General features: G+C 35.6%; 1 protein-coding gene across 4 annotated transcripts in view; it reads left to right on the top strand.

The window, feature by feature from the left end:
* Nucleotides 1-19140, top strand: part of STAM2 (signal transducing adaptor molecule 2) — a 56531-nt gene extending 37391 nt beyond the window's left edge. Inside the window, exons 8-14 of one of the 4 annotated variants that reach the window (XM_036858391.1) lie at nt 452-546; nt 2581-2660; nt 2795-2882; nt 3873-3927; nt 7815-7968; nt 10536-10705; nt 17593-19140. In XM_036858391.1, coding sequence (XP_036714286.1) covers nt 452-546; nt 2581-2660; nt 2795-2882; nt 3873-3927; nt 7815-7968; nt 10536-10705; nt 17593-17824 — 874 coding nt within the window. In that variant the 3' untranslated portion in view covers nt 17825-19140. Of the gene's footprint in view, nt 1-451; nt 547-2577; nt 2661-2794; nt 2883-3872; nt 3928-7814; nt 7969-8307; nt 9200-10535; nt 10706-17592 lie in introns of those variants that run through there. The other 3 variants (XM_036858390.1, XM_036858392.1, XM_036858393.1) reach the window with 3 other exon arrangements.
* The last annotated feature ends 4343 nt before the right edge of the window (nt 19141-23483 follow it).

Below are 23483 nucleotides of genomic sequence, written 5' to 3'. Positions count from 1 at the left end.
TAGGTATATAGATATCTATAGATATATAGATATTGATATCTATAGAGTTTACTATATAGATATAGTAAAAGAATAAAAAATACACTTGAAGGAAGGTGACATACCAACTTGATAGTGGTGGTATGAAGGATGGATGTGAGTTTGGGACTTGGGGATGTTGATAAAGGAAACTTCAGTGTTATTTATAATGTTTTGGTTTTTTATAAGGCCCAGAATCAAATATGACCAATTGCTGATTGGTTCTAAATTTAAGTATGGGAGTATGGATGTTTATTTTATTTGTGTTTTTTTATAGTTCCTATTAAGTTTAAGAAGAACTGCATTTAAATATAGTGGGATTTGAGCTGGTATTTTCAAAGTAGGCTAAATTTAATTTTTATCTTAATTATTCTTGACATTAGTGTACTGAAATGTAGAGTTAACAAGTGACATTTTTGTACTGTATTTTCAGTGATGCCAATTGGTGGAAAGGAGAAAATCACAGAGGAATAGGACTCTTCCCATCTAATTTTGTAACAACTAATTTAAACATAGAATCTGAGGCAGGTAAGTTAAGTCTGAGGGAAGGTTAAACCTATTGAAGTTTTTTTTAACTTGAATTTTGTGGTTCAGTTTGAAATATAAAGTAGATTGGCATTTAACTCTTGTTTTAAATCATTTATTTATAAGCAATACAGTTTAACCTACTCCTTACCAAATTAAGGCGTTAACTTATCCCAGGTCAATTCCAAGAGTTATTTCCTTATCACTATATTTTAAATCCTCTGAGAGCTAATGTACAGAGGTACATTTAAGGCATAAAATAAGCTGTGCCTCACCATGTAAATATTTAAATCAATGTAATTATGGTTTAAGAGGCAGTATGTGTTTGTTCAGTACAAAAAAATATTTGTTTTATTCATCACTGAAGCACAGTATCAAAGCGGGCAGGGGGTGGGGTGGTGGTTGGGAGAACTGGTTGACAAGCGCTGAGTGTGATTACAGGGGTTAGGAGTACGCCTAAGTTTTAGACTTTTCCTCGCCTTGATTTGATCCTAGCGAACTCAGAACAATAACAAAGTCATGTAATCAAGACAGTAGGTCCCTAGTTCAGATCTTCTGAACTTCACTCAGTTTTGCAGCCATAGACCGTACCCCTCAGCTGCTGCCAACCATACAGAGAAAGCTTCCATTTGTTAGGCAGGCAGGGAGTTGGGAGGAGCTGAGTGTAAAGAATAGCTGATGCTAATATTAATGATGGTGAGGATCAAAAATAGAATTGCTCAGTGGTGTTTAAGCACTCATTTGTCAGGTGTTATGCCAAATCTTTTGCTTGCACTATTTCGTTTAATGTTCATAAGTCTGTGAGTAGGTACTTTTGTTACCTCATTTTACAGATAAGGAAACTGATGCTGAGGTTATGTGGCTAGTAGGTTACAGCCAGTATACTAAAGTCAGCCAGTCTGCCATTAGAATGTACTTGTACTAACTGACTCACTGCTGGACATACTGCTTCTAATGTTTATAGTTCTAGAGAAAGAACTTAAATTGAAAGCTCTCTGTACTGTGTTTAACATCATCTTTGTATGGGTAGGGTGATGCATTGAATTAAAATGAAGTTGAGAGAGATGAATACTGAGTGCTCTGCCACTATTTATACTTTTTATTCCTCTAGTCTGACTCTGTAAGTAGGTATGAAAATTGGAGACACTAGTTTTAATAACTTGACAGACCAGGGAATCCTATACTATGGTGATTTCCCCTTGGCATAGGCTAGAGAGATTGAACTGCAGTTTTAAAAGGAAAAAATATTTGGGGTTTTCAGTAAGTCCTCATGTTATGCTGAGCTCTCCTCCTTAGGGCGTATTTGAAAGTTAGCCAAATATTTGAAATAACTGTTGGGACTTAAAAGTTCTTTGGTTATATAAATTTTGATTATAATTTTTTTACTAAAATTTACTTTATTAAAATATAGTACATTATAGCAGTACTCCAGTGAGCACTTAAATAGTTTTTTGTATATGTATGTTTGTAAGTTATTTTTCAGCCTTCTTTTTCCTATGAAAAGTTTTTGTTTTGTGTCGCTTTAACCGTTATCAAAGTTAGGTTGAAATCAAGTCTATTTTTTTGTACATATAGAAAATAATTTTTTATAGCAAGGAAAGAGTGTAGAAGGAGTTCATAGATTTAACTCTGAAATTAGCTAACTAGATAATACTCTGTCTACTCTCTTATATATATATATTCACCCTAGTGATAACACTCAGTTTTCAGGAAAGTGCCTGTAATGACAGTTCCCATGAATATTGCTTACTTGTTCCTCTAGAATGTAAGTTCCATCAGGGCAGGGATTCTTGTCTGCTTTATTCGCTGGTGTATTTCCAATGCCTAGAACAATGCCTGGCACGTAGTAAGGGCTAAATAAATGGTTGTGGCATGAATGAGTGAACGTACGTAATAATGTATATTGATTATGAAATGTGGTGATTATTTAAAGGGTTTCCATTTTCTTATGGATAATCACAGGCTACTTATAAATTAATGACTCAAATACCAAAGTAAATACTAAGGAACTTAAAGTTTACTTTGTTTCCATAGCAGCTGTGGACAAATTGAATGTAATTGATGACGAGGAGGAGGAAATTAAGAAGTCAGAGCCTGAGCCTGTTTATATAGATGAGGTAGGATCCTTCTTTTGTTTAATGGTTAAACTGTCGAGACTTAAAATGTGTTATCCTTGAGAATGCTTGGAAAGAGTAATTTTTATTCTCATTGAAATTAAAACTCTTTGTAAAGTGTCCTATTACTTTTTTAGGATAAGATGGATAGAGCCCTGCAGGTACTGCAGAGTATAGATCCAACAGATTCAAAACCAGACTCCCAAGACCTCTTGGACTTAGAAGGTACTAAGTGAATATTAGTGATTAATGTCATTTAATGTTTTAGCTATTTATAATGTCTTAAATTTCTTCTGCTTTGGGTTGCTTCCAGAGTTTAGAAATCTCTGGTGGGAAATAGACTGGTGTAGTAAATGAGTAAACATATTACGTAGAAGATGTTGCTATAAAACTGCCTATCCTGTCCAGTGAAGAAGTCTTTGCTTTTCTGTAATATCACTAGTGAAACTTGCAGTCCAAAAAAGGACAGAATTAGAAATAACAGCATATTAATTGAGTCAAAATGTTAGAAATTCTTACTCCTCTTTTAATTCTCTTGTGTCATAATTTTAAATGTCAAAATTATACATGATCTGTGTTAACTTTGTAATGCAGTTATTTGATGCATGCTGATGTGTCTTTTTAGTCTCTAAGAATTCTGAAACAATTAAAACAAATGTCTTTATGCCTTTTTTAATCCATTGGGAGAAAAATCTCTGTGATAAATGGATAAATGTTATTAAATTTTTTTATGGAAGAAAGCCTGGTTATGAATATAGAATATTGTACTATTGTATCAGTGTTTACATTTGGAGATATATGAAATGTTTTATTTTGAAATGGCTTAAATAAATGAAAAATGTTCATATCTAATCTCTATATAATTACATATTTTATACACTGTGACTCAGATTCCTTTTACTTTAGCTAATAATAGTTTTCTAGGTATTTTTAAGATTTTTGAGGTAACTCCAAATTTCAGTCTGCAAACTTAGTACTTCCAGAGAACATGGTGGTATTTCTGTTCTGATTTTGACTTTGCCTTGGTCACATGATATTAATGTTGGTGCTGAATAGTATTAAATTTGGTCTTTTATAGTCCCTTCTCTAGCATAAGCTTAATTCTCTTTGTATTTTGCATGGTGTTGCATATTGGTGCTCTGTTGTTCAAAATTGTTGAAATTGACTTAAACTGGTTTTTACTTTCAAGATTTTAAAATATTTTTGTATTTACAGATATCTGCCAACGGATGGGTCCAATGATAGATGAAAAACTTGAAGAGATTGATAGGTGAGATTCTTCATGCAGGAAATAACAAATATAGTTTTCCTAAGTTTACTTGTTTTTGGCAGAACTTTAAGCTAGGGAGTTTTTGTTGAACTGTTCCAATCTTTTGAAATTGTTTCTCAGTTTCCAAAACTCTTAGAAACTAATAGCAGAATGGTACTTTTGATTTTGGTGCAGTTTTTTTCATGGCAGTATATTACATGCAGAGTGATAGACTCCAGCTCTTACAGTGCCAGTCTTCCTTTTCCTACTTGGGCTGGAGTTGAGAGATAATGAGTTGTGAAGAATAAAGCACAAAAATGAGAATAGGGATCTTAGGCAAGCATTGTTTTGTTATATAATGAGAAGTAGTATTTGTAAAACTTTCAAATGAAATTTCCTATGTGTGTGTGACTCTAAATCCAGTGTATATACCTTCTGTTCTCATTTTTGTTCCTTGTATTTCTGTATCTCTGTTGTCCTTTTAATTTCATTATCCCATCTAGTCTTACACTTCCTTAGAAATAGTAGCACTGAAAGACAGACTGTCAGGGTTTTGAGCTTTTAACTTAGTTTTGCTCCTTCTCTTATTCCTCAGAGCTTTCCATCTGAAGTCAGAGGGGGCAGCCATAGTGAATGGCAGACAAGGGAGAAGGCTTTAGTGTTCTACCATCCTCCCTTTGTGTTTACTGAACTTGTGTACAAAACAGCACAACAAGAACAGGAACTACTTTACTTCTTATCTGCCTTTACCAGAGAAGAGTAGTAGCAGCAAGATTTTTTCTCGTCACTGAAGATTATAATCGTTGTTCCCTGGGACTTTTTTTTTTGTAAATTTGTTGTATTTTCTACAGAAATGAAAAATAAATCCCTGTCGCAGTAAATGAAATGATGGTAGCAGTTTCATCACATTTTATTGGTCTTATTTTGGAGAAAGCATTGAATATCTACCTATACATCTGTTACTTTGGTTTCATTGAAGGCATGTTAATGGTCAGTGAATAATCAAATGGGAAAGATTAAAAAGAAAAATAGTATTATCTTAGGTGTGGCTAGGGGTGCAATTATTATAAACCTTTCTGGAGCCTAAACATAGTCTATATCTTTTAACCCAGCAATACTAAATACATAGGGATATATGCAAAGATTTAGCTCTTAGAGTGTTCTTCACAGTATTATTTATAACAAACTTGAAAGTAACTAAAATATCTTTCTTTTTCTCCCTTAATTTTTATTTATTTATTTATTTATTTTCGGCTGCATTGGGTCTTTGTTGCTGCGCGCGGGCTTTCTCTAGTTGCAGCGAGCTGGGGCTACTCTTCATTGCAGTGTGCAGGCTTCTCATTGCGGTGGCTTCTCTTGTTGCAGAGCACGGGCTCTAGGCGCGCGGGCTTCAGTAGTTGTGGCTCACGGGCTGTAGAGCGCAGGCTCAGTAGTTGTGGCACAGGGGCTTAGTTGCTCTGCGGCATGTGGGATCTTCCAGGACCTGGGCTCGAACCTGTATCCCCTGCATTGGAGGTAGATTCTTAACCACTGCGCCACTGGGGAAGCCCTAAAATGTCTTTCAATGTGAGATTGGTTTAAAAAACTTCTACATCCATACATTCTACAATAAAAAGCATTACCATTGATAAATATCTATTGGCATGGAAAGATGTCATGCTATATAATGGAAAAAAACCGAAGATATGACAGTATAATTTTATTTTTGTTGATAAAAAAGAATATCTTCAGAGAAAAAGGTCTAGAACAATTAAAAATTAGAGTGATGTTTTCTGATATGAGTTAATTTTTTGAGTGAAAGCTCACCTGTTAACCAGTTCTCTCTTCAATTTCAGTTCCTGAATAGGCCAGCTGGCATTTTCCATTCCGTGCCCACTAACTGCAGATGCATCTCCTGTTCTGGAAAATGCTTACTGTTCTGCAAAAAATTTTTATTGACTATTTACCTTTGTCAAACATTCAGAGATGAATAAAATATTGCTTCTTCCCTTGAATGGATCATTGTCAGTTTGTTTTTCCTTAAAAGAAAAACAACTTTACTGTCAGAATTTAAAATTTTACATTTCATGTCTGTCTGTCATTGTACAGAATGAAATTTTGTAGCATTTATCACACTAGGAAATTATATTGTGTAAACAATATAAATTGACCAAAAAAAAGTGTACATAGAGTTATTGAAGAGAGATCCATAGCTTGAACTTAACTATGTTCCAGGCTGTTCTAACGTTAACTTAACTATGTTCCAGGCTGTTCTAACGTTCTTTCCTACTACCTTCCGAAAACCGTTTCCTACCACCTTAATCAAATTGCCCTTTTCGTTCTTCCCTCGTGTACCCTTCTCATTCCTTTCACTTGCCTTAATTCACAGTGTCCCACTGACCTGACTTAGTCTTCCTTTTTTTGCTTGGCCTCTCCATCCTTCCTCAGGTGCCAACTTAAGTCCCAGCTTCTCCCTAAAGCATTTTCAGTCAAATTAATCCCCTCCTCTAAACTCTTCTGTTCCCTACCTATTTCATTTAATTTTGCATTCAAATATATGCTATCTTACATCATTTGCTATTTTTCAGGTACTTAGCCTTGTCTCCCTAGTAAGTTGCAGTCTTTCTGAAGGAGAGGACCACACCTTCTGCCTAATTTCTCTGTCTCAGGATAGTGTTGGGCACAGTTTAGTAAAAATTTATTGTTTCTTTGGTATTATGTCTCAAATCCTGGAAGGTGATCTCAAATGTGCTCAGTCATCCTGCCCTTCTATGTTCTCCTGGTGTTCATCAGTATACTGGGTTATGTGGACCAATTGCCTATGGTTACTTCTTAGTCACAAATTTGTTAGCATGGACACTAATTTCTGAAGCTTCCTGTGTGACTTATAACTGGTACTTCTGAAAATAGAGTTTGACCTCCTTTATACAGTCACACATGCAAGAGAGGAAACAGCACTTTATGTTTGTTTCAGACGTAACAGTCTCTGATAGAGGAAAGGTGACAAGTCCTGATGGGACTCAGTCCAGGTCATGTATTTGGGAGCCCTGTGTCTGGCTGCCTGCGTTTGCCTCTTGTCTCTCGAGTCTCTCTGTGTACATATTTAAAAAGCTACATTTAATAAACAGACTTGTGGGTGCTTTAGGCCAGATAAAGTGGCCCTTCAACTTTTATGAACTTGTCAGTTGCAAAGGGAGTTCTTTATTACTCCCAGGGTAACAGGCAAAACTGTACCAAGTCAAAAGGATTTGCTTTGGAGTTCCTTGGGCAGATTTAAAGATGCAAATTTGAAAATGTTCTTATTTGGACCTGGTTTCACTCACTTTTTCGGAAGAAACCAGCAAACAAGCAGTAGAGACTAGTTCGTTATATTGTTTTCATTTGCATTTTCAAGGATAATTATTCTTTTTTTTGTTTGTTTTAGTTGATCCTTTCATGAGTATGAGCAAATGAAAATGTGTGTGATTTTGTTTGTGAATGTGCTTTTATCTCAGTCATACTGTATTTCATAGCAGGCTCTGGGCCTTGCCTGAGGACTTTCTTCTACTAAGATTTTTAATTAAGGCTTGGACTCTTCCTAAATTTAGAAATTACTCTTCTTTGTAATTGAATTTCCAACAGAGACCTGTAACATAAGAAACAACATTCTCCTAGCACCAAAATTATGAATTGATTGCATTTTATGAGGTGTGGAAAGGAGTTCCCCTAATATTATGAAGGCATATCAGCCTAGACATTACATGAATTAAATAATTCCTCCTCCCATTTTCCCTTTTTGAATATACTTTCATATATATAAAGAACCTTTTAAAATATGAGTAGAAAATGTGGTAAATTTTTAAAAATAATTTATGTTGCTAAAAATTAAAAATATGCTTAAAGTGCTTAAAAACTTTGAAGAGTATTAAAGTGCTTCCCTTCTATGTTAGGAAGCATTCAGAATTGTCTGAATTGAATGTAAAAGTCTTGGAAGCTCTGGAACTATATAACAAGTTGATGAATGAAGCACCAGTATATTCAGTCTATTCAAAGATCCATCATCCAGCACATTACCCACCTTCATCAGCTGGAGTTCCAATGCAGGTGAGCATTTTTGAGAACATTTTTCAAAATTTAAGAAAAGTTTTCAATTTAAAAAAAAGAAAGCTTTAAAGCATAGTATTAAAATTTCTATGGTCCATGAATAACATTATAAAATTCATCTTTGTCAAAAAATGTTGGCTAAACAATTAGTGTTCACCAGGACAATTAGACACTGATATTTCACAAATACATTTTAGTTCATTTATAACATAATGAAGAGACCATTAACTATATGAGGGGAGTTCTGTTCTTCATAAGCTTTTGTAAATATAAAGTGTAAATCCTTTATGTAAGTGTAAATCCTTTTTGTAAGTATAAAGTATAAATCCTTTGATTTAGGACAGTGCCTGGCATGTCAGAAGTTCTACAGATGAGGTACTGATGCTGTTCCTGTTGCTCAGCAAGCAAAATTTAACGTTTCTTTTAAATTTCTCTTAAGATTTCTTTGACTTACGTGATTATTAAAAGTCTTCATTAAAGAACTCATTTTGTTCTCAGATCATGCTTTATATTTTCTTAGATGCACAACTTAAATTGTGCATGCATAACATATATGATGCAGGCATATGGATGCAGGTTCCATGAGCCATTCGTGAACACCATCTTTTCCAGAACTTTACACCTTTTCTGTGTTTCCCAGCTGAACTGAATATTGATATTTATCAGTATCCAGTATTCTGAAACCTTTTTGAAATTTCAGCCAGTTAGTGGTTGAATTCAGAATGAGTTTGGATGAACAAATTTCATGTTAATTTACGAAAACTGGTATGTAAAGGAGTGTGTGAAGGAGACACCAAGGAGAAAAGATACAATATGGATGCATAATCTAGATGACTTCACACAACATAATTGTTAAGTAAAAAAAAGAATAGTTACTATGGTAACTCACATCAGACAAGATACATTTATCAAATATGCCATGCCCCGAACTTTTGAAAATGATGAGAATCATTACATATGAGAATAGAAAGAATTTCTGGGTGCAAAAGACAGCTGGAGTTTATTCAATATTGCTTCTGTTTTCAAAGAGTTATCTGCTCCTGCTATGAACATGGAACAAAAAGAAATGTTTGCGCCATTGTGTTATGGGACTGTATGTTGTATTTACTTCTTTGTGTGTCTGTAAAGGGCTATTTATTATTCCTATGTCAGGTTTTTCTGTTTAGTTGCACACTATTTACAATCTGTGTTTTGCTAAGCATAACTCATTTCTTTAGAAAGCTAGCTTTCTGTCTAGTTTGATTCTTCACATGATGCTATCTGTACTATTCGTGCATAATAGCATTTGAAATATTCAAAGTTCCTATTCTAATTTGAAAAAAAAAGTTCGTACTAAAAAAAGTTAGCGTAACACACCATTAGCTGCATCTGTGAAGGCCACTCAGGAATCCTAACCTGCAGAAGAGGTCCACTCCCACCATCTCAGCCTGTGGTAAGTGGGCTGTTATGTGTCTGCTAAGGAGGTAATATGATAGTACTTATTAATGTCATAGTTGATTTGGCATTTCTAGCATTCTAAATTTTCATGTCATTGGTCTTTGCTTTAAAAATAGCTTAGTTTAAAACTCATGGTTACCAAGGGGGAAAGGGTGGGGGGGAGGGATAAACTGGGAGATAGGGATTGACGTATACATGCTACTATATATAAAATAGATAACTAATAAGAACCTACTGTATAGCACAGGGAACTCTACTTAATACTCTGTAATGACCTACATGGGAATAGAATCTAAAAACGGGTGGATATATGTATATGTATAACTGATTCACTTTGCTGTACAGCAGAAACTAACACAACGTTGTAAAGCAACTATACTCCAATAAAAATTAATTTTAAAAATGAGCTCAGTTTAAAACTGGAGCGATTGATATTTATTAAACGTGCATTGTTTTGATGCTGTATTTGGTAAGCAGGTGGTAGATCCTGTATGTTACCCTGGAAATTAAGTAGGGCACATATAAATATTCACAGAGACTTAGACCATTTTGCTATTTCTTAAGAGTACATCTCCTTTACCCATAGTTCTTCTTTCCTTTTGTCCTATCTGTCCTGCAGGCAGGATGAAGGAGGCATTGGCAGAGAGGGCCTGCACTCTGCCTTGATACCATTTATTCTTCAACTTACTCTTTTAAGTTTCATTCTTAAGAAATTGAATAAGTCACCCTGAGATGGGGGTGAAGAAGGTCATCTCTCTGATGGTAACTTGAAGTGATACTGTGCTGCCCTTCAAGGGAGTATATAGTTTTCTGTGGCTCTTCAGCAAGACATGTTACTTAGTAATAGGCAACCTGGGTGGATTCCAACGTGCTCCTTAAAAGTACACCACCTCCCTTCCTTTCAACCCCCTGCAAAATAAAAGAACAAGTAAATCATAAATTTCCATAGATTTGGCACTGTGATTTGGAAGCGCTCTGCTTTTTATACTAGGGTGGATAGACTGGTAGAATCAGATTGCTTCCCAAAGAAGTATAACGTTTTATTTCATTTAAGTCTTTTAAAGTTTTAAATGTATTGCTAGGTAGTTGGTTGGGAGATCAGTGAGTCAACTTTTCTCTTTGGTTAATAGACATATCCAGTTCAACCACATGGTGCAAACTATATGGGTCAAAGTGTTCACCAAGTCACTGTTGCCCAAAGCTACAGCCTAGGACCAGATCAAATCGGTCCACTGAGATCGATGCCTCCAAATGTGAATTCCTCAGTGACAACACAGCCTGCCCCAACTCCGTATTTAAGGTAAGTGTTTGGGAGCTGTGTTAATTTTGTAATTATATGCATTAAATTTTCACAGATTTTCAGAATGAGAATAATTAGACCCTTCTCTTTATAATTATAGTGCCCTCTTTCGCTATTGAGATGAAGTTGTAGAACTGCCCATTCAAGATCCCATGAAATCGGAATGGTGCTGTCTTAGCTTTGCTACCCATACTGAGATGGTGCCTAGACCTGGCTTATAGTCTGGGTCCCTGGGACAAAATAAAGCTAACTGTCCCTTACAGGACCCAAGCCTGTACTTCGGTCCTGTAAGGGTATACTTAGCACGGTGCTCTAAGCAGCCTAGTAAAGTAGTCCCAGACATATTTTAGTAGCAGGTACTCCTAAAAATCAGAAAATTTTGTTACTTTGACTCTTAAAAAGAAGTGTTTGAGCTGTGGAATTTGTAGTCTAATTTTTCATACTAACTTCTATTCTGAAAAACATGTTTAAATCTTGTCTTCTGTTAACTTTGCTTAACCACACAAAATGTTTATTCAGTACAGTCATGTGTAATGATTTGTAAGGTCTCTTCCCACTCTTTTCTTTTTTTTTTAATTTTTAAAAACATTTTATTATAGAAAACAATAAAAACAATAAAATATAAACAAAAGTAGCAGTATAATGAACTCTTCTGTATCCATCATCCAGGTTCAACTCATAGTTAATCTTCTTTTTTTTTTTATTTCTGAGATACACATTTTAAAGTAATAACTAGAATTATGACTTATAACATTATACCAGAACATATAAGGTTTTTAGAAATTTCATGTAATGTCTGAAACATTTATATTAACATATTTCCATACAAATAACCCAGTGAAAGTTTAGTATTAGTAGTTTTGTTTGTTTGGTTTTTTTATACTGCAGGTTCTTGTTAGTCATCAATTTTATACACATCAGTGTATACATGTCAATCCCAATCGCCCAATTCAGCACACCACCATCCCCACCCCACTGGAGTTTTCCCCCCTTGGTGTCCATATGTCTGTTCTCTACATCTGTGTCTCAACTTCTGCCCTGCAAACTGGCTCATCTGTACCATTTTTCTAGGTTCCACATACATGCGTTAATATACGATATTTGTTTTTCTCTTTCTGACTTACTTCACTCTGTATGACAGTCTCTAGATCTATCCACGTCTCAACAAATGACTCAATTTCGTTCCTTTTTATGGCTGAGTAATATTCCATTGTATATATGTACCACAACTTCTTTAACCATTCGTCTGTCGATGGGCATTTAGGTTGCTTCCATGACCTGGCTATTGTAAATAGTGCTGCAATGAACACTGGGGTGCATGTGTCTTTTTGAATTATGGTTTTCTCTGGGTATACGCCAAGTAGTGGGATTGCTGGATCATATGGTAAATCTATTTTTAGTTTTTTAAGGAACCTCCATACTGTTCTCCATAGTGGCTGTATCAATTTACATTCCCACCAACAGTGCAAGAGGCTTCCCTTTTCTCCACACCCTCTCCAGCATTTGGTGTTTGTAGATTTTCTGATGATGCCCATTCTAACTGGTGTGAGGTGATAGCTCATTGTAGTTTTGATTTGCATTTCTCTAATAATTAGTGATGTTGAGCATCTTTTCATGTGCTTCTTGGCCATCTGTATGTCTTCTTTGGAGAAATGTCTATTTAGGTTTTCTGCCCATTTTTGGATTGGGTTGTTTGTTTCTTTAATATTGAGCTGAATGAGCTGTTTATATATCTTGGAGATTAATCCTTTGTCCGTTGATTCATTTGCAAACATTTTCTCCCATTCTGAGGGTTGTCTTTTCGTCTTGTTTATGGTTTCCTTTGCTGTGCAAAAGCTTTGAAGTTTCATTAGGTCCCATTTGTTTATTTTTGTTTTTATTTCCATTACTCTAGGAGGTGGATTGAAAAAGATCTTGCTGTGATTGATGTCAAAGAGTGTTCTTCCTATGTTTTCCACTAAGAGTTTTATAGTGTCCTGTCTTACATTTAGGTCTCGAATCCACTTTGAGTTTATTTTTGTGTATGGTGTTAGGGAGTATTCTAATTTCATTCTTTTGCATGTAGCTGTCCAGTTTTCCCAGCACCACTTATTGAAGAAACTGTCTTTTCTCCATTGTATATCTTTGCCTCCTTTGTCATAGATTAGTTGACCATAGGTGCGTGGGTTTATCTCCGGGCTTTCTATCCTGTTCCACTGATCTATGTTTCTGTTTTTGTGCCAGTACCATATTGTCTTGATTACTGTAGCTTTGTAGTATAGTCTGAAGTCAGGGAGTCTGATTCCTCCAGCTCCGTTTTTTTCCCTCAAGACTGCTTTGGCTATTCGGGGTCTTTTGTGTCTCCATACAAATTTTAAGATGATTTGTTCTCGTTCCGTAAAAAATGCCATTGGTAATTTGATAGGGATTGCATTGAATCTGTAGATTGCTTTGGGTAGTATAGTCTTTTGCACAATATTGATTCTTCCAATGCAAGAACATGGTATATCTCTCCACCTGTTGGTATCATCTTTAATTTCTTTCATCAGTGTCTTACAGTTTTCTGCATACAGGTCTTTTGTCTCCCTAGGTAGGTTTATTCCTAGATATTTTATTCTTTTTGTTGCAGTGGTAAATGGGAGTGTTTCCATAATTTCTCTTTCAGATTTTTCATCATTGGTGTATAGGAATGCAAGAGATTTCTGTGCATTAATTTTGTATCCTGCAACTTTACCAAATTCATTGATTAGCGCTAGTAGTTTTCTGGTGGCATTTTTAGGATTCTCTATGTATAGTATCATGTCATCTGCAAACAGTGACGGTTTTACTTCTTCTTTTCCAATTTGTATTCCTTTTATTTCTTTTTCTTCTCTGATTGCCATGGCTAGGACTTCCAAAACTATGTTGAATTATAGTGGTGAGAGTGGACATCCTTGTCTCGTTCCTGATCTTAGAGGAAATGCTTCCAGTTTTTCACCATTGAGAATGATGTTTGCTGTGGGTTTGTCGTATATGGCCTTTATTATGTTGAGGAAAGTTCCCTCTATGCCCACTTTCTGGAGAGTTTTTATCATAAATGGGTGTTGAATTTTGTCAAAAGCTTTTTCTGCATGTATTGAGATGATCATATGGTTTTTATTCTTCAATTTGTTAATATGGTGTATCACATTGATTGATTTGCGTATATTGAAGAATCCTTGCATCCCTGGGATAAATCCCACTTGATCGTGGTGTATGATCCTTTTAATGTGTTGTTGAATTCTGTTTGCCAGTATTTTGTGGAGGATTTTTGCATCTATATTCATCAGTGATATTGGTCTGTAATTTTCTTTTTTTGTAGTATCTTTGTCTGGTTTTGGTATCAGGGTGATGGTGGCCTCATAGAATGAGTTTGGGAGTGTTCCTTCCTCTGCAATTTTTTGGAAGAGTTTGAGAAGGATGGGTGTTAGCTCTTCTCTAAATGTTTGATAGAATTCACCTGTGAAGCCATCTGGTCCTAGAATTCACCTGTGAAGCCATCTGGTCCTGGACTTTTGTTTGTTGGAAGATTTTTAATCACAGTTTCAATTTCATTACTTGTGATTGGTCTGTTCATATTTTCTGTTTCTTCCTGGTTCAGTCTTGGAAGGTTATACCTTTCTAAGAATTTGTCCATTTCTTCCAGGTTGTCCATTTTACTGGCATAGAGTTGCTTGTAGTAGTCTCTTAGGATGTTTTGTATTTCTGCGGTGTCTGTTGTAACTTCTCCTTTTTCATTTCTAATTTTATTGATTTGAGTCCTCTCCCTCTTTTTCTTGATGAGTCTGGCTAATGGCTTATCAATTTTGTTTATCTTCTCAAAGAACCAGCTTTTAGTTTTATTGATCTTTGCTATTGTTTTCTTTGTTTCTATTTCATTTATTTCTGCTCTGATCTTTATGATTTCTTTCCTTCTGCTAACTTTGGGTTTTGCTTGTTCTTCTTTCTCTAGTTCCTTTAGGTGTAAGGTTAGATTGTTTACTTGAGATTTTTCTTGTTTCTTTAGGTAGGCTTGTATAGCTATAAACTTCCTCTTAGAACTGCTTTTGCTGCATCCCATAGGTTTTGGATCATCGTGTGTTCATTGTCATTTGTCTCTAGGTATTTTTTGATTTCCTCTTTGATTTCTTCAGTGATCTCTTGGTTGTTTAGTAACGTATTGTTTAGCCTCCATGTGTTTGTGTCTTTAACGTTTTTTTCCCTGTAATTGATTTCTACTCTCATAGCGTTCTGGTCAGAAAAGATGCTTGATATGATTTCGATTTTCTTAAATTTAGTGAGGCTTGATTTGTGACCCAAGATGTGATCTATCCTGGAGAATGTTCCATGCACACTTGAGAAGAAAGTGTAATCTGCTGTTTTTGGATGGAATGTCCTATAAATATCAATTAAATCTATCTGGTCTATTGTGTCATTTAAAGCTTCTGTTTCCTTATTTATTTTCATTTTGGATGATCTGTCCATTGCTGTAAGTGAGGTGTTAAAGTCCCCCACTATTATTGTGTTACTGTCAGTTTCCTCTTTTATAGCTGTTAGCAGTTGCCTTATGTATTGAGGTGCTCCTATGTTGGGTGCATATATATTTATAATTGTTATATCTTCTTCTTGGATTGATCCCTGGATCATTATGTAGTGTCCTTCCTTGTCTCTTGTAACATTCTTTATTTTAAAGTCTATTTTATCTGATATGAGTATAGCTACTCCAGCTTTCTTTTGATTTCCATTTGCATGGAATATCTTTTTCCATCCCCTCACTTTCAGTCTGTATGTGTCCCTAGGTCTGAAGTGGGTCTCTTGTAGACAGCATATATATGGGTCTTGTCTTTGTATCCATTCAGCAAGCCTGTGTCTTTTGGTTGGAGCATTTAATAATCCATTCACGTTTAAGGTAATTATCGATATGTATGTTCCTATGACCATTTTCTTAATTGTTTTGGGTTTGGTTTTGTAGGTCCTTTTCTTCTCTTGTGTCTCCCACTTAGAGAAGTTCCTTTAGCATTTGTTGTAGAGCTGGTTTGGTGGTGCTGAATTCTCTTAGCTTTTGCTTGTCTGTAAAGCTTTTGATTTCTCTGTCGAATCTGAATGAGATCCTTGCCAGGTAGAGTAATCTTGGTTGTAGGTTCTTCCCTTCCATCACTTTAAGTATATCATGCCACTCCCTTCTGGCTTGTAGAGTTTCTGCTGAGAAATCAGCTGTTAACCTTATGGGATTCCCTTGTATATTATTTGTCGTTTTTCCCTTGCTGCTTTCAATAATTTTTCTTTGTTTTTAATTTTTGACAATTTGATTACTATGTGTCTCGGCGTGTTTCTCCTTGGGTTTATCCTGTATGGGACTTGCTGTGCTTCCTGGACTTGGGTGGCTATTTCCTTTCCCATGTAGGGAAGTTTTCTAGTATAATCTGTTCATATATTTTCTCTGGTCTTTTCTCTCTCTCTTCTCCTTCTGGGACCCCTATAATGCAAATGTTGTTGCGTTTAATGTTGTCCCAGAGGTCTCTTAGGCTGTCTTCATTTCTTTTCATTCTTTTTTCTTTAGTCTGTTCCGCAGCAGTGAATTCCACCATACTGTCTTCCAGGTCATTTATCCGTTCTTCTGCCTCAGTTATTCTGCTATTGATTCCTTCTAGTGTAGTTTTCATTTCAGTTATTGTATTGTTCATCTCTGTTTGTTTGTTCTTTAATTCTTCTAGGTCTTTGTTAAACATTTCTTGCATCTTCTCGATCTTTCCCTCCATTCTTATTCCGAGGTCCTGGATCATCTTCGCTATCGTTATTCTGAATTCTTTTTCTGGAAGGTTGCCTATCTCCACTTCATTGAGTTGTTTTTCTGGGGTTTTATCTTGTTCCTTCATCTGGTATGTAGCCCTCTGCCTTTTCATCTTGTCTGTCTTTCTGTGAATGTGGTTTTTGTTCCACAGGCTGCAGGATTATAGTTTTTCTTGCTTCTGCTGTCTGCCCTCTGGTGGTTGAGGCTATCTAGCTCTTCCCACTCTTAAATTCCATGTGTATAAATTTTAGATATTATCTGGAAGTTAAATACATCTATTGGTATTGGTGTTTGATTAAGTTAAAATGTAAAAATTTTGTTATCCTGGGTGACACTAGGAATTACAGAGAGAAAAACTGGATGAGTGTAGACATTAATCCTCCTATATTGAAGCAGTGTATTTGGTGCATTTAAAAATTATATATCTTTTAAAAGATACGCTATAGTAATTACAGGAACAAATGAAAGTCCTGCAATTTGGTGTGACTTTTCAACTTAGTGGGGTTTTGGGGGTTTTGTTTTTGTATAGTGTCAATAAGTAAACTATAGGTTAGGACTATTTTGAGGGTAGATTCAGGACCCTATGTGGATTACATGTTCTCCCTGCCTTTATTATTTTTATGTAGGGATTCAGGTTAAGCTATCCGGGGCAGCTTTGAAAGTGCCCTACCAAAGGAAAGTATAAAGAGTGGGTGAGGAATAGTGGTCTCCTCTGTGCTGATCGAGAGAAGAGGGAAGGGAGAAAATGGGCCGAGGGTGTACTTGAGCCAGGGTTTTGTTCTCATTGCAGCTGGCCAAGGACACCAGCATCAGAAACAATCTGCATCTCCTCAAAAGATTTCTAAATGTTTTCCGTGAGAGATTTTGGAGAAAAGAGAATTAGATAGGCCTTATAATCCTATATTTTATTTCTTTTTGAGTACTTTCTTCTTCCCAAATATAAAAATTACATTAACAGTATTGGATAGCTGGAGTAGTTAAATCATAATCGGAATAGTAGAGGTATATAAACTTAAAGAGATGGAAAAGACATTTTTATTTTATCATGATGATTGATCTCTGACCGTAACTTAGATAATGCAAAGTAAATATGGTTTTCTTTTTAAAATTTTGTTTGTAGCGCTGGACAAGACACTGTTTCCAATCCTACTTACATGAATCAGAACTCTCACCTTCAGTCAGCTACTGGTGCAGCTGCTTACACGCAGCAAATGGGGATGTCTGTGGATCTGTCATCTCACCAGAGCACTACTTCCAGTTTGCCGCGGTCGGCAGGCTTTGCGGTGGCAGCTCCAGCTCATTCAGTTGCACAGCAGCAAACAGATTACCCTCAGCAGCAGCCTCTCCTTTAAAAACAGACCAAGCATTTTCTTGAAAGCCTTCCTAAGTGTACTACTCGACCCTTGTGATTGTAATCTGAAAATATTAAAAGAAGAAAAAAATTTTTTCTCAGTTCAAAAGGCCCATGAATAAATAAAGCACAGAAACGTATTTTACTCTAATAGGCCATAAAAGGTTTTTTCAGTCCCAACTTATTTGAGGTCAAATTTTTGATGAGAGGCAGCTTCAAGTTGCTTCCAGTTAGTTTTTTCTTACTTTCAAATCTCTCTACACAAATCTGGACAACCAGTAAGTAGCCTTATGACACTAAACAACATGAGATAGGAGCATATAAAGAAACCACCATTTACCCCTAAAATATCATAACTGGGAGAGCACTGAAACCTTTAAGTATTTTTTGTCTGCGTATTTTTTTTTCAGAGTTGCCCACCCATCATTATTTTAAAAGGCGAACATGTTTTTGTGTATGCATTTAGCTTCCCTACATATTTCCTTTGGCTTCTTAAATTGTAGTTGTGTTTGCAGTACTGTCAGTTGTGCTCTCAGTGGTGTGTTGAGTAATAATTAGCATATAATTGTCTACAGAAGCAAGAGCACTTTGGGAGGAACAAAAATGTTTTCTGTTATTATCAGTGAAGACGATGTAAATGCAGTTGTGTGATAAAGCATTTAGCCAGTCTCCCAATCATGCCAACAAGTGGGCTGAGGAGTGCCCCACAAAACATTTCCATTCCCTGGAAAAAAACCATTTCTTTTCCTACAAGGGTCCTTGGCATTTAGAATTGCCACTAATGACCTTTTCAAGTGATTTTGGCCATTCTCTAATGAAGGTATGGTCAGGTTTTTTGTTTGTTTTGTTTTGCTTTCCTGTAGTGTGGTGTGCAGAGATGCTGCATTTCCTTTTTACAGAGTATATGTGAATCTGAGCTATGAGACATTCCTAATAATTTGATGTGATATATATACCAAGTGTGGATGATGTATGTTTTTATTGATGTGTTGTTCTTTTAAAGAGATGATTTGAGTACCACTGGTATGCCAGACTGTTGAAAATTTTGGCCATTCCTTTCAAAAGTAATCCTGAGCCTGTGGAATAATAACAGGCAATGGCTTTATAGGGAAGTCATCAAGACAGTTTTCCTGAAGCCTATGTTTTAAGTGAGTTTATAGTGCTAATAGATTCCACATACTTTAGGAGTTAGGTAGTAAACCAATAAGGATTGTTTTCTTTCCTAAAAATTTGCACACTATTGCATCATCTGCCAACTTTTTAGATAACACAACATGCAAATACATATGCTTACAGATACATGGTATTTAGACTGGGCAAAAACAATGGACATAAGTTTTGTTTTTAAAAAGTTAACTTGTGGGAATTCTCTGGTGGTCCAGTGGTTAGGACTCGGCACTTTCACTGCTGGGGCCCGGGTTCGATCCCTGGTTCGGGGAACTAAGATCCCAGAAGCTGCCAAAAAAAAACCGTTAATTTGCATGGAAGCAAGATTTCTATATTGTTTTTTAAAGAAAGCCCTTAATCTTTCTACCAAGAATCCATTTGAAGACAGTACTCTGGAAATTTTTGTCATTTATGTAGTTACAGAAATTTGATTATAAGTATGTTCCTTTTTCAAAGAAACTGTATATTAGAACAAAATAGTCTTATGTATACTACTTGGTCTACATGTAAAGGGAAAAACAAGCAGTATTTGAAAGCCCAATTTCTGTCATTGTCTTATTTCAGGTACAAGTAACTGGAAAGAAACTTAACCTTTCCTGTCTCTGTTCTGTTTTTTATCCAGTATTTTCCTTCTATGTGAATTAAATTATATACTTATAAAAAATTCTAAAATGGCACCTTACTTTTTTGGAAATGAATCTTCTATTCTTTAAAGAAAACAAAACATAAAAAACATTTACAAAGCTGCTCTTGATAATAATTAATGTTTGCATATATATGGAAAATCTTATTTTCCCCCCAAACAATATTTAATAAAGTTATTTTAATGTTTGTGTAAATAATTCATGTATAATTGTGATCTGAGTTGTAAAAGCTTAATTCTGTGTAAGTCTTTGAAGTAGAATAAATACTGCACACCCACTAAATCGGGATCTGCCATTTAAGTTCACCTAATGTAGTTTTGTAATGATATAACATGCAACATGTATATAGTGTATATTGGCATTCATCTGTGAAATTTTATACATCCAGAAGTTTCTTCTCCCTTTTAAATTAAAAATTATTTTTGCCATACTGTAATGAATTTTGTGTTGCAGGTTGTTGATAGTATAAAAACGTTATTAAATCTGTGTACTGAGATGATATTTTTGGTGTTAATAAATACAGGGTTGTTATTTTTCTTTCTTTTTCGTGATCTTATGGATTGTATTTAAGACCTGTTTATAATTAAATGTTTTCTGCCAAAGGAATTGTCTAACATCAGATTTCTACATTAGGTTCATAGGTTTATATAAAAAATAAAAATAACTTCTGCTTTTTCATATTGTATCTTGGTACATTAGAAGGAATTCCTGAAAATGTATAATAAAATTAATTTTCACTAATGTAGGAAAAATTTCCCCTGGATGTTAAACTATATATAAAGTAGGATATGTTCTTATAGTTTGAAAAATGTACGGTCTATCAATATTGTCTTGTAATTTGGTAATTTGTTTATAAAATTACCTGAACATTAAATAATTATAATATTTATCAACTAGGAGTTGATACTTGACTACGTAACAAATTTCACTGTAAATTTTTGAAGATAAGTTATAGTTTCAATTTTTAAAAAATTGATTATTAGATGTTAAAAAAAATTATGGCTTAAAGATTTAAAAAGCAAGTTTTTCTTAGTAAAAATTGTAAGTGTCAAGGCCCCTGGCTTCTAGGAGAGGATTTATTGAATTGTCATTATGATGAGAAAGCTGAAGTTATTTTTGTAAGTAATAAATTGTAAATAATATAGCACCAATCTGTCATGCTTTGTTTCTGTCAAAAGGCATTTTTGGGGCTTCCCTGGTGGTGCAGTGGTTGAGAATCTGCCTGCCAATGCAGGGGACATGGGTTCGAGCCCTGGTCTGGGAAGATCCCACATGCCGCGGAGCAACTAGGCCCGTGAGCCACAGTTACTGAGCCTGCGCGTCTGGAGCCTGTGCTCCGCAACAAGAGAGGCCGTGATAGTGAGAGGCCCGCGTACCGCGATGAAGGGTGGCCCCCGCTCGCCACAACTAGAGAAAGCCCTCGCACAGAAACGAAGACCCAACACAGCCACAAATAAATTAATTTAAAAAAAAAAACATTTTTCTTATTTACTTACATCAGTTTTAGTAAGTAAAGGGAGGACTCAATTCTAGGGATTTGATTTTTTTGTTGTTAATTTGATTTATTTTTGTTTGAAAGTTAAAGATTATTTTTTTTAAAATTTATTTTATTTATTTATTTTTGGCTGCATTGGGTCTTCATCGCTGTGTACGGGCTTTCTCTAGTTGTGGCGAGTGGGGGCTACTCTTTGTTGCAGTGTGCGGGCTTCTCATTGCGGTGGCTTCTCTTGTTGTGGAGCACAGGTTCTAGGTGCGTGGGCTTCAGTAGATGTGGCACATGGGCTTAGTTGCTCTGCGGCATGTGGGATCTTCCCAGACCAGGGCTCGAACCCGTGTCCCCTGCATTGGCAGGCGGATTCTTAACCACTGCGGCACCAGGGAAGCCCCAAGATTTATTTTTTAATAAAGTTTTCTGCAGAAGAATTATTCTAATTTTACGAAGCCAAATTTGAGTTTGCATTTTTAAAAAACCTTACTGTGTCAAAAAAAGAAATTAGGTTGCTTATGTAGAGTAGTGGGATGAATAGTGTCCTCCCAAAATTCATGTTCACCCAGAATGTCAGAATGTGACCTTATTTGGAAAAAGTCTGCAGATGGAATTAGGTAAGGATCTTGAGATGAGATCATCCTGGATTTAGGGTGAGCTCTAAATCCAATGACAGGTGTCCTTATAAGAAGAGAAGACACAGAGACAGTGAGCAAGTCATGTGAAGATGGAGGCATAGATCGGAATTATTCTGCCAAAAGTCAAGAACTGCCTGGGGCCACCAGAGCTGAAGGAGGCAAGGAAGGATTCTTCCCTAGAGATTTCAGAGGGAACATGGCCCTGCTGACACCTTGATTTCAAATGTCTAGCCTCTAAAACTCAGAAGACATTAATGTTTTAAGGCACTATGTTTGAGGTACTTTGTTATGGCCACACTAGGAAACTAATGAACTTGGATAAAAGTGTACAGCAAAATCTGAATACCAAGCATTCCAAACTTCTACAAGATTGGTTAAAATTGTCACAAGAGTTCTGAGACAAATGTTTGTAGCCCAATAGCAATCTTTTATTATCTCTTCCAAACTATAATGAAATTGCATGGATAAATGAAACTAAGACCCCTGATAATCCCATAATCCCATAATCCCATTTTTAGTGATTTTTTTAAAAACATCTACATTTAAATTATTGCTTTCTTTATGCCAGAGGTGTTAACAAGATTGTAGCTTATTCATTTACTATTCACTCTTCTCCTCTATCTTGAGTAGTGGGTATTGAACGAAAGGAGAAATGTTCAAAGGCAAGCAGAGGAACAGAAGAAGAAACCAGAAAAATGGATTGGATATTCCCCAGAAAGGCTACTGAAGAATGGAGTTGTGTTCTTATTTTATACCATTTAATATACTAATGAGGAAAAGAAAGACTTTCCAATACCTTTACAGCAAGTCAGCGACCTCTACTAATTACATGTGGTCTAGGGAGCCTGCTACCTTTAAAAAAAAATTGAGGTAAAATCATGTAACATAAAATTAGCCGTTCTGAATCATTGTTGCTTTTGTTGTGGTCATCCATTTACAATGCTTGGTGTCAGTCTATTTATCTCTTGTAAAAATAAAATTTGTGTGTGTGTGTGTGTGTGTGTGTGTGTGAAAAAAAAAAGTAAACAATGCTTGATAGGATAATGAGAAGAAAAAAAAATTAGCCGTTCTGAAATGAACAATGGCATTTAGTACATTTATAGTGTGCAGCCACCACCTCCCAAAATTAGACCTTTTGTGTCTGTTTTCACTTAGCATAAAGTTTTTGAGGTGCATCTCTACATATACCATAATGTATGAGGTTCATATACCACAGTTTATTCATTCATCTGTTGATGGATACTTGGGATGTTTCCACCTTTTTGCTGTTGTGAATAGTACTGCCATGGACATGCGTGTACATGTTATTTGAGTACCGATTTTCAATTCTTCTGGATCTATACATAAGAGTGGAACTATTGGGTTATGTGGTAATTCTATATTTAATTGTTTGAGGATCTGCCAGACTTCCACGCCCCCACCAACAGTGCATGAGGGTTCCAATTTCTCTACATCCTCACTGACGCTTATTTCCTAGTTTTAAAAATTATAGCTCTCCTGGTGGATGTGAAGTGGTACCTCATTGTGGTTTCTATTTGTGTTTCCCTAATGATTAATGATGTTGAGCATCTTTTCTTGTGCTTGGTCATTTGTATATCTTCTTTGGAAAAATATCTGTGTGAGCCCTATGCCCATTTTTTAATTGGATTGTTTGTCTTTTGTTGTTATTGAGTTGTAAGAGTTCTTTATATATTATGGATACTAGACTCTTACTATATACATGAC

Source organism: Balaenoptera musculus, chromosome 7, assembly GCF_009873245.2.
Source record: "Balaenoptera musculus isolate JJ_BM4_2016_0621 chromosome 7, mBalMus1.pri.v3, whole genome shotgun sequence".
Taxonomy (NCBI): domain Eukaryota; kingdom Metazoa; phylum Chordata; class Mammalia; order Artiodactyla; family Balaenopteridae; genus Balaenoptera; species Balaenoptera musculus.
The sequence above is the reverse complement of the archived record's forward strand: the minus strand, read 5'-3'. Positions and strand labels throughout refer to the sequence as shown.